General features: G+C 36.7%; 1 protein-coding gene across 1 annotated transcript; it reads left to right on the top strand.

Moving 5' to 3' along the window:
- Window positions 1-932: 932 nt before the first annotated feature.
- On the top strand, window positions 933-17,264 carry LOC136029955 (interferon-induced very large GTPase 1-like). Its single transcript, XM_065708505.1, has 2 exons — window positions 933-1,086; window positions 12,519-17,264. Exon 2 carries the CDS (start codon window positions 12,529-12,531, stop codon window positions 16,969-16,971), a length of 4,443 nt encoding a protein of 1,480 aa, XP_065564577.1. The 5' UTR covers window positions 933-1,086; window positions 12,519-12,528; the 3' UTR covers window positions 16,972-17,264.
- Window positions 17,265-17,980: the final 716 nt, after the last annotated feature.

Here is a 17,980-nt window from a genome sequence, read left to right as displayed (position 1 = left end):
CATAAAGAGCGAAGTATTTATCTCCTCCTAAATACCTCGCTCTTTATGCTAAAGTATTTTTAGAACCCCTCATATGCGTAATAATCTCTGTTCATTTTAAGTTTTAATGCTTCTCCTTACTTTCAATTGAAAAAACTTTTTCATGTTTATATTTTCATTGTTTTTTTTTTTAATAGTAATGCTAGAAAATCCTGCGCCCTTTTCATTGAATTTCTTTTCCCCCATGAAATATTCCTCCAAGGTTTGATCCTCCCATATATCCCCCTCCCCTGAACCCCACACCCAAACCAAAAAAATCCCCCTGATAACGTCGGTACACTTCCCAGTAGCCATTACTGTATGTAAACATCGGTCAAAGTTTGTAACTTGCAGCCCCTCCTCCAGGGACTGTAGGGGGTAAGTCATCCCCAAAGACATAGTTATTATGGTTTTCGACTATGCGAAACAAAATGGCTATCTCAAAATTTTGATCTGTTGACTTTGGGAAAAAATGAGCGTGGGAGGGGGCCTAGGTGCCCTCCAATTTTTTGGTCACTTAAAAAGGGCACTAGAACTTTTCATTTCCGTTAGAATGAGCCCTCTTGCAACACTCTAGGACCACCTGGTCGATACGATGACCCCTGGGGAAAAAAAACAAAAAAACAAATAAACACGCACCCGTGATTTGTCTTCTGGCAAAAAATACGAAATTCCACATTTTTGTAGATTGGACCTTGAAATTTTTTCAATAGGGTTCTCTGATACGCTGAATGCGATGGTGTGATTTTCGTTAAGATTCTTTCTTTTAGGGGGTGTTACCCCCTATTTTCCAAAATAAGGCAAATTTTCTCAGGCTCGTAATTTTTGATGACAAACATTAAATTTGATGAAACTTATATATTTAAAATCAGCATAAAAATCCGATTCTTTTGATATATCTTTTAGCATCGAAATTCTGTTTTTTAGAGTTCCGTTTACTATTGAGCCGGGTCGCTCCTTACTGCAGTTCGTTACCACGAACTGTTTGATCTGTAATAAAAACCGGTTTTCTGTGTCTACTCGGAGATAATCAGCGCAGCCTGAACGAGATCAACGGTATCTATGCAGGTATTTTAATTAAATATTTAATATATAGAGTTGGTTAGGTTGGGTATTTAATATATTGCATTCTGGACGGCCTGCTTTGCATAATTTTCTGTTGTAGTTTTCATAATTTTGTTATTAAAGTATATTTTCATCATATTTTTATATATTTTATTATGATTAACCGAACTTGACTTCTTTGGTGTGGTCGCTATAACACGTTGCTACCAACTTTTTATTTAATTTTTGGTCTTCTTGCAAATTTTACTGGAAGTTTCTCCAGCACTCTGTGGAAAATATCCCCTCGAAAATCCCCCACTCTGTGGAAAATTTATCCGGAAAATACCTCTTTCCCCGTAAAAAGTTTCCGTTTATTTCCTTATTACAAAAACAGTACGTAAACAATGAGCAAATCGAATAACTTTCAACCCTTTCCCTCGTGTAAAATTTCCCTTCGGAAACTTTCCTCCTCCCGGAGATTTTTCTCCGTGTGCAATTCCTCTTTCCTAGAAGTAAATTCTCCTCTCCGAAAACTTTTTTGTATAGGCTATTTCCCAATAGTGGACAACCTCCTCTGTACAAGCAATGGGCAAATTTAATACTTTATAACCATTTCCCCAGGGGCTGTGGGGGTGGTCATGTCATCCCTAGAGGCATATATATTGGATCCTTTTGCTCTACTGCACCAAAAGGCTATCTTAAAATTTTAATCGAATGTCATTGGGGAAAAGGGGGGGCGTGGGAGGGAGCCAATTACCCTCCAGTCTCCAGTAAAAACAAAAAATACAAAACCCCTTGCTTTTGTAGATTTGAGAGTGAAACCTCTGTGGTAGGATTTATCCAATATTCTGAATCTGATGGTGTGATTTTATATATATATATATATATATATATATATATATAATATATATATATATATATAAATATATATATATATATATATATATATATATATATATATATATATATATATATATATATATATATATATATATATATATATATATATATATATATATATATATATATATATATATATATAATATATATATATAGAAAGTTTTCCCTAAAAATAGTCCTTATATTTCCCAATAACAAAACTACATGTAAACAGTGAGCAAAAAGAATAACTTGCAGCCCTTACCCCCTGTATAAAATTTCCCTTCGGAAACTTTCCTCATTTGGAAAATCTTTCCCCGTTTAGAATCCCCCTTCCATTGCAGGAAATTCCCCCTCCGAAAATTTGTTGCATAGTCTATTTCCCAATAGCAGATAGACTTCTATGAGCAAGCAATGGGCAAATCGCATAATTTATAGGCCTTTCCCCAGGGGTCGTGGAGGGGGTCAGTTATCCCCAGAGGCATACGTATTGGAGCTATCTAAAAATTAAGATCGGGTGTCATTAAGGGAAAGGGGGCATGGGAGGGGAGCTCCCATGCTTTTTGGTCGCTTGGAAAGGGCACTAGAACTTTTAATTTCCTTTCAAATGAACCCTCTCCTGATATTTTAAGACTGTTAATTTGATACGATCACCATCATCCCTGGGAATAAAACAAACAAGTAAACACACATCCGTGATCTTTGTTCTGGCAAAAAATAACATTTTGTAGATAGGAGCTTGAAACCTAGGATTATCTGATATGCTGAAATTGATGGTGGGATTTTAATTAATATTGCTTGACCTTTGGGGGTTGTTTTCTCCCTTTTTGAAAATTTAACTGACCTTTTCAGCCTCGCTGCTTTTGATGTGTAACATTGAACTTAGTGAATTACTTTTATCTGGAATCAGCATAAAAAGTTTTTTTATTTTTTATTATAAAATCACGGAGGGCTTAGTTTAACTTTTCGAAAATCCATGCAGTCGTTTACAACAAGTTCGAAGTTCTTCTTTTGAAGTATTTTAAGTATTACAACCTAGGCGGTTTGGATGTTTCGATACTTAAGAGATAGCCAACTTAACTGGTTTTTATGGCACTTGGTATTAACCAAGTGGCATATAGCAATCGCAAATTCTGTCGGTCTGTCTGTCTGTCGGTCCCGGTTTTGCTAATTTAGGCACTTCCAGGTAAGCTAGGACGATGAAATTTGGCAAGCGTATCAGGGACCGGACCACATTAAATTAGAAATAGTCATTTTCCTGATTTGACCATCTGGGGAGGAGTGGGGGGCCGGTTAGAAGAAAATGAAGAAAAAATGAAAAAATGAAGTATTTTTAACTTATGAGCGGGTGATAGGATCTTAATGAAATTTGATGTTTGGAATGCTATTGTGTCTCAGAGCTCTTATTTTAAATCCTGACCAGATCTGATGACATTGGAGGGAGTTGGAGGGGGGAAACCTAAAATCTTGGAAAACGCTTTGAGTGGAGGGATCGGGTTGAAACTTGGTGGGAAAAATAAGCAGAAGACCTAGATACGTTATTGACATAACTGGAACGGATCTGCTCTGTTTGGGGGAGTTGGGTGGGGTGGGGTGGTTAATTCAGAAAATTAGAAAAAATGAGGCATTTTTAACTTACGAAGGAGTGATCGGATCTTAGTGAAATTTGAAGTTTGGAAGGATATCGTGTCTCAGAGCTCTTATTTTAAATCCCGACTGGATCCGGTGACGTTGGGGGGAATAAGCACAAATCCTAGATACGTGATTGACATAACCGGAACGGATCCGCTCTCTTTGGGGGAGTTGGGGGGGGGGTAATTCTGAACAAATTCGAAAAATGAGGTATTCTTAACTTACGAAGGAGTGGTCGGATCTTAATGAAATTTGATGTTTGGAAGGATATTGTGCCTCAGATCTCTTATTTTAAATTCCGACCTGATCCGATTATATTGAGGGGAGTTGGAGGGGTAGAACCTAAAATCTTGGAAAACGCTTAGAGTGAAGGGATCAGGATGAAACTTGGTGGAAAAACAAGCAGAAGACCTAGATACGTTATTTACATAACCGGAAAAGATTTGCTCTGTTGGAGGGGGGGGGGGTAATTCTGAAAAATTAGAAAAAATGAGGTATTTTTCACTTACGAAGGAGTGATCAGATCTTTATGAAATTTGAAGTTTGGAAGCATATCGTGTCTCAGAGCTCTCATTTTAAATCCTGACTGGATCTGGTGACATTGGGGGGAAATGAGGGGGGCCTAAAATCTTGGAAAACGCTTAGAGTGGAGGGATCGGGATGAAACTTGGTGGGGAAAATAAGCACAAGTCCTAGATACGTGATTGGCATAACCGGAACGGATCCACTTTCTTTGCGGGAGTTGGGGGGGGGGTGTAATTCTGAACACATTAGAAAAATGCCGTATTTTTAAATTACGAAGGAGTGGTCGGATCTGAATGAAATTTGAAATTTGGAAGGCTATCGTATCTCAGAGCTCTTATTTTAAATCCCGACCGGATCCGGGGGAATTGGGGGAGGGGGACCTAAAATCTTGGAAAACTTTTAGAGCTGAGGGATCAGGATGAAACTTGGTGGGAAAAATAAGCACAAGTCCTAGATACGTGATTGACATAACCGGGACGGATCCGCTCTCTTTGGGGGAGTGGGGGGTGGTTTAATTATGAAAAATTAGAAAAATGACGTATTTTTAACTTACGAAGGAGTGGTCGGATCTTAATGAAATTTAAAATTTGGAAGGCTATCGTATCTCAGAGCTCTTATTTTAAATCCCGACCGGATCCGGGGGAATTGAGGGGGGGACCTAAAATCTTGGAAAACGCTTAGCGCTGAGGGATCAGGATGAAACTTGGTGGGAAAAATAACCACAAGTCCTAGATACGTGATTAACATAACCAGGACGGATCTGCTCTCTTTGGGGGAGTGGGGGGAGGGTTAATTCTGAAAAATATGAAAAATGAGGTATTTTTTACTTACGAAGGAGTGATCGGATCTTGATCAAATTTGATGTTTGGAAGGATATCATGTCTCAGAGCTCTTATATTAAATATCGACCTTATCCGGTGAAGGAAAAGTTGGGGGGGGGGAAACCTAAAATCTTGGAAAATGCTTAGTGGAGGGATCGGGATGAAACTTGGTGGGAAAAATAAGCACAAGTCCTAGATACAGGATTGACATAACCGGTACGGATCTGCTCTCTTTGGGGAACTGGGGGGAGGGTTAATTCTAAAAATTAGAAAATGGGGTTTATTTTTAACTTGCGAAAGAGTGATCATATCTTAACGAAATTTCATATTTAGAAGGACCTCGAAACTCAGATCTCTTATTTTTTATCCCGAACAGATCCAGTGTCATTAGGGGGGGGGGAGGATGAAGATCTTCGATAATGCTTATAGCGGAGAAATCAGGATGAAACTTGGTGGACAGAATAAGCACAAGTCCAAGATAGGTGACTGACATAACCGGACCGGATCCGCTATCTTTGGCGGAGTTAGGTGGTGGGGTTCAGTGCTTTGGTGAGTTTGTTGCTTCTGGACGTGCTAGGACGATGACAATTGGTAGGCATGTCAGGGAGCTGTACAAATTGACTCGATAGTCGTTTTCCCCGGTCGAATCGGGGAAACGATTGTTATCAAGTCAATTTGTGCAGGTCCCCGACGTGCCTACCAATTTTCATTGTCCTAACACATCCAAAAGCACCAAACTCGCCAAATCGCCGGAAATTCCCCCAAAGAGAGCGGCTCCGTTCAAGTTATGTCAATCAAGTATCTAGAACTTCTGCTTATTCTTCCCATCAAGTTTCATCCCGATCTCTCTACTCTAAGCCTTTTCAAAGATTTCTGATTTCCAAGATTTTTGTTTCCCCCCCCCTCCAACCTCCTATGTCCCCGGATCCAATTCGAATTGAAAATGGAGCATCTGAGACATAAGATTTTTCTATATATTAAGTTTCATTAAGATCCGATCACCCATTCGTAGGATAAAGACACCTCAATTTTCACGTTTTCCAAGATTTCCGGTTTTCTCTTCCAACACCCCCCAATGTCATTGAATCTGGTTGGGATTTTAAATAATGCCTATGAAGCACAAGACCCTTCTAGATATTAAATTTCATTAAAATCTGATCACCCGTTCGTAAGTTACAAATACCTCATTTTTTCTAATTTTTTCGAATTACACTCCCCCCCCCCATCTCCCCTATAGAGAGCCGACCCGGTTTGGTGTTTCAGTCATGTATCTTGGACTTGTGCTTATTCTTCCCACCTAGTTTCATCCTGATCTCTCCACTCTAAGCGTTTTCAAAGATTTCCGGTCCCCCCAAACTCCTCCTAATGACACTGGATCTGGTCGGGATTTGAAATAAGAGATCTGAGTTACTAGGTCCTTCTAAATATGAAATTTCATTAAGATCCGATCACTCCTTCGTAAGTTAAAAATACCTCATTTTTTCTAATTTTTCAGAATAAATCGATGAAACTTATATATTTAAAATCAGCATAAAAATTTGATTCTTTCGGTGTATCTATTAGAATCAAAATTTCCATTTTTAGAGTTTCGTTTACTATTGAGCTGGGTCGCTCCTTACTACAGCTCGTTATCACGAACTATTTGATAAAAAACCAAATCCTTTTGATTCAGCGCTTGTATTAGATTTTCCAAACAATAATATAATGTTTGACGAAACAAAAACAATTGATAACATTGTGGGGATATTACGAAGCTTTTGAGAAATTATTGAAATTAAAAAAATGTGAATAAGAATTAGTATAAATAGAGATGAAGAGAAGAATTGCTTCAATTCAGTTCATGTTTTAACTGTAATTATACAAGTCAAAGAAAATGAACTTCGGAAAAAGCCGACGTGCTTATGTCAGATTGGCAATGAAAAGGATTCATTCAACCTTTCAAACATAATAGTACCTTAAACTGCATTTGATGTTAACCTAAGGCGTACGTAAGATTGATATGCGAATATAATTCAAACGTAGAAAAGTATACTTAGAGAAGACATTTGCCTTGTCGCTTTATTTGTCTTTGATTTGGTGCTTTATCGTAGCTGGAATTGGGTGCTTTATGGAAGCTGGAATTTGTTTAAATGTGAGTTTTGCGTTCTTTTTTTATGTATAGAGTTTACTTTCACTTTTTTTTCATGATTCGTCTTAGCTAATTTTTTCGGAGGAAGGAGAAGGTTGCTGATAAGGCTTTAGGGTATTAAGCTGAAATATTCTGACTTCCATTATTATATTTGTATTAAACAGGTATATTTTGCAGTTTCTTATTACAAAAAAATTACCCATTTCAATATATTTATAGTTTGATTGTGCTGAAGAGACAGCTCTTCAATCAGATTCAGCGTATCAGAAAACCCTACAGCAGAGGTTTCAAGCTCCTATCTGCAAAAATGTAGAATTTTGTATTTTTTGCCACAAGAACGACACCGGTGCGTGTTTATCTATTTTCTTTTCAGGGGTGATTGTATCGACTCAATGGTTCTTGATGTTAGTAGAGGGATCATTTGAATGGAAATTAGTAGTTTTAGTGCCCTTTTTAAGTGACCAAAAAGAAGGGGGGGGGGCAACTAGGCCCCTTTCCATGCCCCTTTTTCCCAAAATTGTTTGATCCGAATTTTGAGATAGGCATTTTGTTCAGCATCGTTGAAAAAACCAACAGCTATGCCTATGGAGATAACATGACCCCTTACAGCCCCTGGGGAAATGTCTTTAAGTTATAAAACTTGCCTATTGTTTACATAAAGTATTTGTTTGTGGAGATGGAGCCAGATTTCCTGGCATTATTTAAAAAACGATCAGAAATGAAGTAAAAAAGAAAAGTTTTTCAACTAAAAGTAAGGAGCAACATTAAAAATTTAAACCAACAGAAATTATTACGTATGTTAAGGGGTTTCCACCTCCTCAAAACCTCGCTTTTTAGACTAAAGTTTTAATTCTGCCCCAATTCTTTAAGAAGGTCTCCTGAAACACAAGAGCTGTTTAATTAGAACAAAACAAAGGTTTCTTAAAAGTACTAAGAACTTTAGCTTGAAGAGCGAGATATTGAGTAGGGGGCAACCCCTCTCATATACGTTGTAACTTCTGTTCATTTTAAGTTTTGATGTTGCTCCTTACTTTCAGTTTGAAAAACTTTTATTTATTTATTTTTTTTTTATTATCTGCTGGTGCAGAAGATTGGTTTCAAGTTTTTAAAAGTAGATGTCACTTATCTGATTCACCTCTTGATTTTGTTCGCCATTTCATCATTTTATTCCATCCAGCTGCACTATTACAAGTATATTTAAAGACACTGTTAGCATCTAGTTTATCAACATAGTGCATCCGCATTATCTTGGGAAAAGTAGTCCAAAATTTAAGTTAGTGTGGGGTAAGGGGTTCCTCTAAATATTTTTGCCCTAGAAACCTTCATGGTCAATTTTTAATAGAATTTTTCACAATCACAGTAGAGACGTAAATCATAAGATGCTATATGCTACGAGGCTATCAAAATAACGTATCCGTAATATTCACGTGTATTGATTGAGGTGTTCAGTTTTAATTAACATGTGAGTTAAGGTGGCCATGTGGACCTCAAGCTTTAACTGGGATAGGGCAGAGGGAGGAACTAAAAATATCATCTCTATAAATACGAGTATAATGGTAATTCAAAAGAAATTATGTGTTGCGACGTGATCAAAACAGTGTATACACAGTATCTGGAAAAATACCCTATGCCAATAAGTTGAAATTTTCAAAAATTGTCAGGGGCCATGTGAACCTCAAATATTGACTTGGGGGAGGGGCCAGAGAGGAGGGGTGTTAAGATTTGGTCTCCAATCTGTTTGAAATATGTGGTATTGGGAGCCCCAGCTGGCCTTAAATCTATTCCGGTTGAACCAGAGATGTAGAAGGGAAAAAAACATATGCTCTCAGGTTATCAAACTAGCGTGTTGCTATTACTGGCTATTAAAATATCTGAAGAGCAGCCTCCGGGATTGAATTGAGATTTTTAAGGGCCTTGGGTCCCGCCTCGCACAGTGGTAGCCACTAAAATATTTTATTTATATATTCTGATGTATTTGCTTGTCAGTCTTGAGAAGGATTCTATTAAAGGCCTGTTCAAGAAACGTTCCAGGAAAACTTCTTAGATTATGTAGCAGGTAAATAGTATCCCCGAGATCAACTCTCTGTCCTCATGTTTTCCTTCCTGTCCAAAATTTACTTGGATTGGCCTTGTTGTCTAACCACTGAATCTTTCTGGAGGGACCCATTGTGAGCTGACTGGATTTAAGATACTGGATAGATGTCAAGAGTAATTTGTCCTAATATTAAGTAGTGCTATGATTTTCTTAAACAGATGTTATTTTGAGATTTGCAAACTGTAGGAAGTTGCAAGTCAATCAAGTTGTACTTTAACCGCAAAATAACTAAAAAAAAGCTTTAATTATAAGTATCTTCTTGATGTGCTTCAAAATTCTACTATTGATTACGTAATAGAAGATAAAGTGATATTATGAGGTTTTAATTTAGTTTCTTATGTACAAAACTTATTCTTCCAGATTTTAATTAAAAATTGAAAGGAAAACTTAAAAATGGGTGGGTTCTCATCAGAAATAATGTGGGGATGGTACTAGGTGCCCATCCTCCATCAAGGGAAATTTGCTACTCGATAATCCCCACGGAAAATCCCCCTCGTGTAAAATTGAGCTGTCAGTTATACAGTGCAAAATGGATACCTCGAAATGTCGATCAGACGTCCGTACTAAGGGGAAAAAAAAAATGACCAGATGTCTTGTTTTCTAATGAAATTCAATAAACCTTTTTTAGTAACAAAATTCAATTAAAAAGAATTCATGGAATCAAACAATTTATCACAATTATGGGCAAGAATTCGAATGAAACAAACCAGATCAGTAAGCAATGCTCTAGCGTTGCCTATAGTAAAAGGCCAGAAGGTTTTAATGTATTATCATTTATTTATTTATTTACTAGATTTACTTTATATGGAAGGGGTAGTTGTATAAATTTGGAAGGGGCTCAATTGATTGGAAATTGTAAAATTCAGTCCACTTTCTAAAAGTCAAATGGGATTGAGTGGTAATCACTCGCCACGCCCTTTTTCCCCAAAGCCATCCGATCAAAATTTTCAGATAAGCATTTCGTTTAAAATAGTTCAAAGGTCAAATAAATATGCCACCAGGCTTGACAAAACCCCCCACAGCTATAGGGGCATAGGGCTGTAATTTATACAGGCTGCCCATTGTCAACATTTAAGATTTTGACGGGCTGGTAATGTGAATTTGGGAGGGGGCTCATTAGATTATAAATAGTTCTTGTGCCGTTCTTACGAGTTAAAAATGATTGGAGGGCAACCAGCCCACTCATATTTATTGGACGTTTGAATATGATGGACCAAGTAGTTATCTCAAAGTGTCATTCGGATGTCTTTTGGGGTGAAAAGGCATGGGAAGAGGGCTCGTTGCCCTCCAAGCTGTTTGGTCACTTAAAAGATCCCTTAAACTTTTAATTTTTGTTGGAAAGACCCTCTACCAATCTTCTTGGACTCTTGGTTCGATGCGGTCATCCCCGGAGAAAAAACATACATTTGTGATCTTTCTCTATAAAAAAAAAAAAAAAATCTAAATTTGTGTAGACGAGAGCTTGAAACCTCTACAGTAGAATTCACTGATCATTTTTTGGGTAGGGTTTGGGTTGGGTAGATTGTTACTGCTTTGGACTTTTTATCGACATTTTGATGAACCTATTTTGTACTTTCTCTGTGGCTGCTCAATTTTTTATGTGGGGTGATTTTTCTATGGGGATTATCCAGCGGGAAAATTTTCTGCGGGTGAAAATTTTTCCACAAAAGTGAGTTTTCTTGGGGGAGGGGGACGCCGGTCCCCGTTAGGATATATCTTTGTGGGTAATTACAGCTACTGTAAAAAAAACCTGTTACACATACTAATTATTTTTTTTTATCAATCTTACGCTATTTACAACATACTTTTTTATCGGAGAGTTTCTACGATGTTTCTACCATACATTACGAACATTGTTGCACCAGGTGTGCATTGACAAGAAAAATACTTAGACTTCATTTTAATCTCCTCTACTGCTCTCTCCACCATGGTCATACTTAGCTGGTGGCTCCACCCTGAAGAACTGGGCAAGCAAAATAAACCTGAGAAAATCTGGCGCCATCTTCTGGATAAGTTCCGCATCAAACAAAAAATAAAATCGGCTGATATCCGACATTTTTTTGCCAATATCCGATAATCACACTGACCAACTAATCGGCCCGATACGTTTTTAATATCTAGTTGATTTTGTTTCCGCTTTGGACATTTTATCGACATTTTGATGTACCTATTTTGTACTTTCTCTGTGGCTGCTCAATTTTTTGTGTGGGGTTATTTTTCTATGGGGGGGGGGGATTATCCAGTGGGGAATTTTCTGCGGGTGAAAGTTTTTCCACAAAAGTGAGTTTTCTTGGGGGAGGGGGACGCCGGCCCCCGTGAAAAAAAAACCTGTCGCACATACTAATTATTTTTTCTTTAATCAATCTTACGCTATTTACAAAATAATTTTTTATCGGAAAGTTTCTACAATGTGCTCGCATCATGCATTTAAATTGTACAGTTATAAACCATACACTTTCAAATCTGTAATAGTGTAAACATTAAATCCAGAAACCAGGTGAAAATTATCAATTAACCGAAGCAAAAAAAAATTGTTTATTTTCACTTCTATAAATATAAATGTAGAACCCAGAATATAATTGTTAATTGGCAAAACAAAACAAAAAGTCATCATAAGTAGATCAAGCCTCGTATTATAACCAGTAATGAACTCAGGGGGGGGTGAGGCTTTGGTTTTAGTGGGGCTAAAGGTGAAGTCTCATTGTTCCTGTTAGATTTCTGGCATTATAACCAGGAATGAATACAGGGAGGTGGGGCTTTGGCTTCGTGCCCTCTCTTTCCATGGAACGTTATTTTACTTTAGTTTCCTATATTTTTCATACACAATTTAGCTTTTCTTGGATTAGTTTAAACTCATCTACCTTTTATACTCGAGAGGTCCCTATATTATCTTATATCATATAAACAGTTATTTTGCACCTTTGAAAACGTTTTGTATGAGTGTATTGAAACGAACCTGACAAAGTTGATTGAATTCTAAAGGTGAAGTCCCTGTTTTTTCTGTTATTTTTCCTGTTAGATTCCTGGTATTATAACTAGGAATGAATATAGGGAGGTGGGGCTTTGGCTCCGTGCCCTCTCTTTCCATGGAACGTTATTGAATTCGAAAGGTGAAGTGTCATTTTTTCCTGACTTTTGATCCGCTTAAAGAAGTTCCAAGCTAGCTGACGAATAACATAGCTCATATAGCATTTGCCATTTTATTGTTTATATAGTGATGCTTGTTAGTTTTCATTTATATGAAAAATACAAGCAAAATATGTATGCAAAAATATAAAATTTTTAAAGAAGTGCCATAATGCCCTAAAATTGGCATTGTGTTGGATCTTATCAACAAATCTAAATAGCAGACTATAGTATTGTTTGTTTTTTAGAGATCATAGTACATGAAGATGGATGGAGAAGATGTTAAAGAGACTAGCGAAATTACAAGTTCAGATTACGAAAATGCCAACGCTGTGGCTGTGTCAAAGCAATTTATTTGTTTGGATAAACATGATACAGAAAACACAGGGACTACTCGTCACGGAATATTCAAGGAAGAGACTCTTGTTAGTTCATTCATCGTTGACTGCCCCCCTGCAATAACCAGCATTTCCTATAGACTACTTCATCGCCTGGGTTTGGAGTTTTGTAGTTCATCTGATACTGAAGAGGAAGATTTCTTTTCTGAAGTGAAAGAGACGAAGAAATCGACTAAAATTGATATTTCCAAGCTTCTTAATACTTATTCCCCTCGAGATAGTATGAACATTTTAAGACTTCTTCTTGAATCAAGATATGCTATTCCAATATGTACAACAGACTCTATGGAATTGCTTAGAATTACGCAAAGAATAGAGGGGGACGTTTTTGTTGGAGAAGATTTGAAGCTTCCAAGAATTGCGATAATCAGTCAAGTGGAAAATTTTCAGAGTTCTACTGGAAAGATATTGGAAGATCTTTTTAATATAAAAACTTCATTTTACGCTGATGAGACATCAACTATAGAGGTTGGTCAAGGTCTGGTCTGTCTGGGAAATAAAAAAAAGGAAACATGTATTGTCATCCATATTCTGGGAAATTTTGAGCAATATTGGAAATCCTTGACTGGTTTTGCGGATTATTTGATTGTTGAGGATCAATATACTCCTCGGCATGATCTTGTTGATAGTCCGGTAGCGGAGAACAAATCTTCCTTTCAAGGGTATAAACTATCTTCTTTTATTAAGAAATATTCTTGTGAAACTTCCTTGCCCAATTTCATATCTGTCTGGATCCCTAACTTACCAAATGTAAAAAATATATCCACTGGTCGTCCATTTTGCCTTATTGAAGGCTCTTTGGATTATTTTCTTGAAATTCAGCGAAGTCGTCTATTACTCCGCATTTTTCGTGAAGCAACATTGCATCAACTACCTCTGTTCTCACTATTTCCTTCTAATGGGTGTTTGAGGTCAGAGATCGATGTCTTACGTAAAATGTATCTCCACGTTTCTGAGATGGATGGGTTGGAAAAATATAGGTCCAACTCCCTGTTTCTGCAAAATAGCTTTGTGAAAGAAGGTAAATTACAAGAAGAATTAAACGAGTTCAAATGTGTAAATGAGAGTAACGATCGCTCCATTATACAACAGAAAATATCTAAAGAACGTGAATTTCGTTTCAATCTGTCTTTGAATACCGATCCCCTTATCACGTATTTTTTGGAAGGTCTTGATAAAAAAGATGTTGACCAAACTGTGATTCATCTTCAAGTCCTCAGTGACGCTATTTCGATTAATATAAAAAAATCTAGGACTGTGGCTCAGCTAGCTGAAGACGTTCGAGAGAAAACAAAAAAGTTCTCTGAAAGTCTGCAAGTGTCAGCAACGGATTCCGAGTCTATGGATCAAGTAGAATTATGTAGAAAAGAGTTGATAATTGCAAAAGAAAAGTGGAACTATACTCTTCTCTCACTTCGTCACTTATGGAGGGAAATGTCATTGCTCTATTCCTCTGGAAGAAGTGGAAAATTTGAATATCTACCACAATGCGCTGCTGCCTGTTTGGTAGCCGGTGAAGTATTAGAGTTGTATGACGGAGATGCTAATATGCTAAATGTTAAATGGGTAACCGCTATTTTCAAAAACTTGGAGTCTTTGTTGCCTAAAAAGCGAATTTTCGTTTTGTCTGTCCTGGGAGAGCAAAGTAGTGGAAAATCAACATTGCTGAATACTATGTTTGGCATCCGACTTCCATCAAGTGTTGGTCAATGTACAAGAGGCCTTACGATGACCCTTGTGAAAGCAATAGGGAGACACGAGTATGATTATGTTATGATCTTTGATACAGAAGGTGTTAGGTCACCAGAGCATAAGGGTCTTTTTGGTTGTTTCAAGCGGGATAATAAGATTGCAACCCTCTCTATTTTACCCTCGGATGCAACCATCCTTGTTATCAAAGGTGAAAATGATAATGCTTTGAAAGATATATTGCCTATTGTTTTATTAGCCTATAAAGGGTCTAAGCTTGCAGAGGAAAGAGCGGGGATACTCAGCTGTAAAATTTTCGCAGCTTACAACCAAGTGAGAACTGATGAAGACCACAGGAATAAGCTTCAGAACATATTTTCTCAATTATCGGCAACTCTCGTTGAATCTTTTGCCAAAACAAATTCTTTAAAGGACTTAGAAGTACATACGTCGATTAGCTTTCCCAAGATGTTCACTAATGACGGAGATATACGGGTTTTCGGATGCAATACGAAAGGAGACCCTCCAAGTGATTTGCCAAATGAAGATTTTAGTCAGCAATTGCTTGATTTTAGGGAGTATATTCACGAACAAGTTGTGACTCAATTGGGATGGAAGGCCAAAGAAATTGGAAGCCTTGAAAACTATTTATATTTAGTTTGGGACTGTTTGAACAATTCTGATTTCGATTTGTCCTTTGAAACAGTGATTGAGAGACACGTCTACACAGAACTTGAAAATAAGTATCAGAATCTAAGGAAAGCATATTATATAGAATACGAAGAGCAGTACAATCTTTTAAAAGACAGATATAAGGATAATCGTTCTTCCATCGATGAAAAGCCACTCAGCTTCAAAGAAATTTATGAAATGGTTGAAAAGCTTGAGTTGAAAATGAAGCCACAAAGTGATAAATTTGAGGAAGACGTAGACTCTATGTTTGAAGAAAAACAAAACCAAAAGTGGAAAATGGAATTTTTAAGGAAGGTTCAAGATACTATTAACTTAACAAAAAATCAGTGGCGTCATAAATTCGAAGTTGTTTTGAGAAATCAGCTTACATTTGACGCTAAAGTAAAAGAGTATGAAAAAGAATTGAGAGATAAATTAATGGAAGAATTTAGAGCAACGAGTATGAAAGAAAAAACTGAAGAACAGTTAATTGGAATATTTAGTAAAACATATGAGGATATTTTAAAGAAGGCCAAAGAAGAAAATCCTCCATTGGATGTTAAAGACGCTGCATTGAATGCCTACAGATCCAATTCTACGATTGCGAGCTTAGGAATCGATCTCCTGTCTGAAAAGGGAAAACCATCATTTTGGGGGACACTCTGGGATGGAGCTAAAAGTGGAGCCAAGAATTTAATCAATCCGTTAGTTCCATGGCTGACACAGAATCAAACCAGTGAAAATAAGACCGAAAACATGGTTGTACCTATGCTAATAAGGGTAGCGATTGGAAGAAAATATTATTGTGATGCGGTCGTTGACGATCTGATAAATGAAATTGAAAGGTATATTAGGAGGTGTAAAATCAAGATAGACAAGGATGAACGAAAAACTATTCACAGAACTGCGTTTGATCTATTAACAGACATGTTCCAGGAAATTCAGATAAAATGGGAGCGCGAAAATTCTGTTTACATGCGATTTGGGTCTATGAAGGAGGTTATGAAACGGTTTTTTCTTGACCTTGCAAAGGGTTTGGAGGATGTAGACCTTATGGCATCAAGATTCGAAGACTTTTTCTCGAGACACGCTTATAAGGCTTTTGAAAGCGAAGTTGAAGCACTTGTTATGGCTAACATTAGGACAAAACGTTGGGTTCAATCGCCAAAATATGTGCAAGGCCATATGGATTTATATCTGATAGAAGAAGTAGAATCAAAAGGTATTGCTGAAATATTGCAGCTAATTGACAATCCTGTCAATCTGAAAAAACTTACGACTAGTAGATTGATCCGCTTGGAAGTTAACATAGTGCTCAAGCATTTTACGTGGGAAAAATTCATGTCTCTACTGGAAAAAAGTTTGAAGAATGCATATGATAGTGCTTCTGTGAATGTTGAAACCAAATCAAAGTCTTTTTATCTTTTTCATCTTTTCGAATCTTTTCAAATTTTTAAAAGCACTTACGTTGCTGATGAACTAAGGAGAGAAATGCATGCACTTGGTTGGACAGAATTAGAAGAAATGTCCATGCAATTCGAATTGAGACACATCAATGCCATTGTAGATAAATTTGCTGCTTCATTTTCATCCATGGATAAAAACAAGATTATAGACTCAGTTTACTTACAACTCGAGGACAATCGTCTTTTTGACGCTGCGTTTTGTACATCATGCCAGGAAAAATGTCCTCTTTGTAAAAGCTTTTGTTGCCTTGAGTTTTCTCACGATGGTCGTCACGATACTTTTCATCAGCCAGTGGGTATAACAGGTTGGCGGGAAGTGAAAACCCAGACGTTGGCTTATACTGCGTGCAATACATGTCATCCAGATCAAAAATTCATACTAGCTAATGATGAAGCACATAGATTTGCTGATTTTTCTAAGAAGTTTGATACTTGGCTTCAACCTGATAGAACTCAACTTATATCAGAATATCGTTAGTATTCAATCAGCAGATATAATGTAGAGATTGCCAAATACTATTCTGTAAACCCTTCTAATAGGGTAGATAAAGCTGAAAGTCTGGATATGGTTACAAGCAAAATTAAAAGAAGACTTGATTTTTATAAAGATTTTCCAGAGCAATAACTAACTAAAAGGATCTTTTTGAGTTTAGTGGATCTTCCCTTTTAAGCGAAATCATATTCATTTCTATCATAGTCGAATAACTTTGTTTTCAGTGGCCTTTTTTTGTATCTTTTTGATTAATAAAATATTATATGTGAGAAAGAGTAAAGAAGTAAATGTAGGTTATGTTTTTCACTCTTGCCATTGCCAATAGTATTAACTTTCATTTCTCTAAAGTAAGGGGGGACTGAGGTGATCTTAAATTTAATCATACCTATTGAATCTAAGTAAATATGAGTTTCATTAAACCTTTCCAATCTTTTTGCAGATAGACTCATTCTTTTGACCTTTTCTGTCCTAACAAAATCTAATCAGTGTAAAAAAAAACAACTTAGGCGGTTGTGATAGATTTAGTCTAAGAGACAAAGAGGCATAAAAGTTTAATGATTTTCTTTAAAATATTTGATACTTGGCTAAAACCTGATGAAACTCAACTAGTTTGAGAATATCAGAAATACAAACAGATACAACAAAGATATACCTGACTATTCATTAGCAAGCCTTTTAATCTCTGGCCCTGATGAAAACCTAGGATACTAGATCTTCTTTCAAGCTTAGATTTCTCAGATCCCGTTGTAGTTTTTGTTATTGGCACAATTTTTTAATTTTTCCGATTGGGCTGGCACTCACCATATTTTATATCCTAAAATAACAATATAATAAAAATTAGCCTTTTAAAATTCATTCTAGTTTGTTCGTCTTCTGTCGGACCCTCTACCTCTGTCCGCCACTGTGACATTTCAGGTTCAGTTTAAGACAGACCCTCATTTTGGATGACAGAAGTCGAAAGAGACAAAAATACTTTTATACTAATTTAATAAAT

Source organism: Artemia franciscana, chromosome 8, assembly GCF_032884065.1.
Source record: "Artemia franciscana chromosome 8, ASM3288406v1, whole genome shotgun sequence".
Lineage (NCBI taxonomy): Eukaryota > Metazoa > Arthropoda > Branchiopoda > Anostraca > Artemiidae > Artemia > Artemia franciscana.
This window is presented reverse-complemented; position numbering and strand designations above follow the sequence as displayed.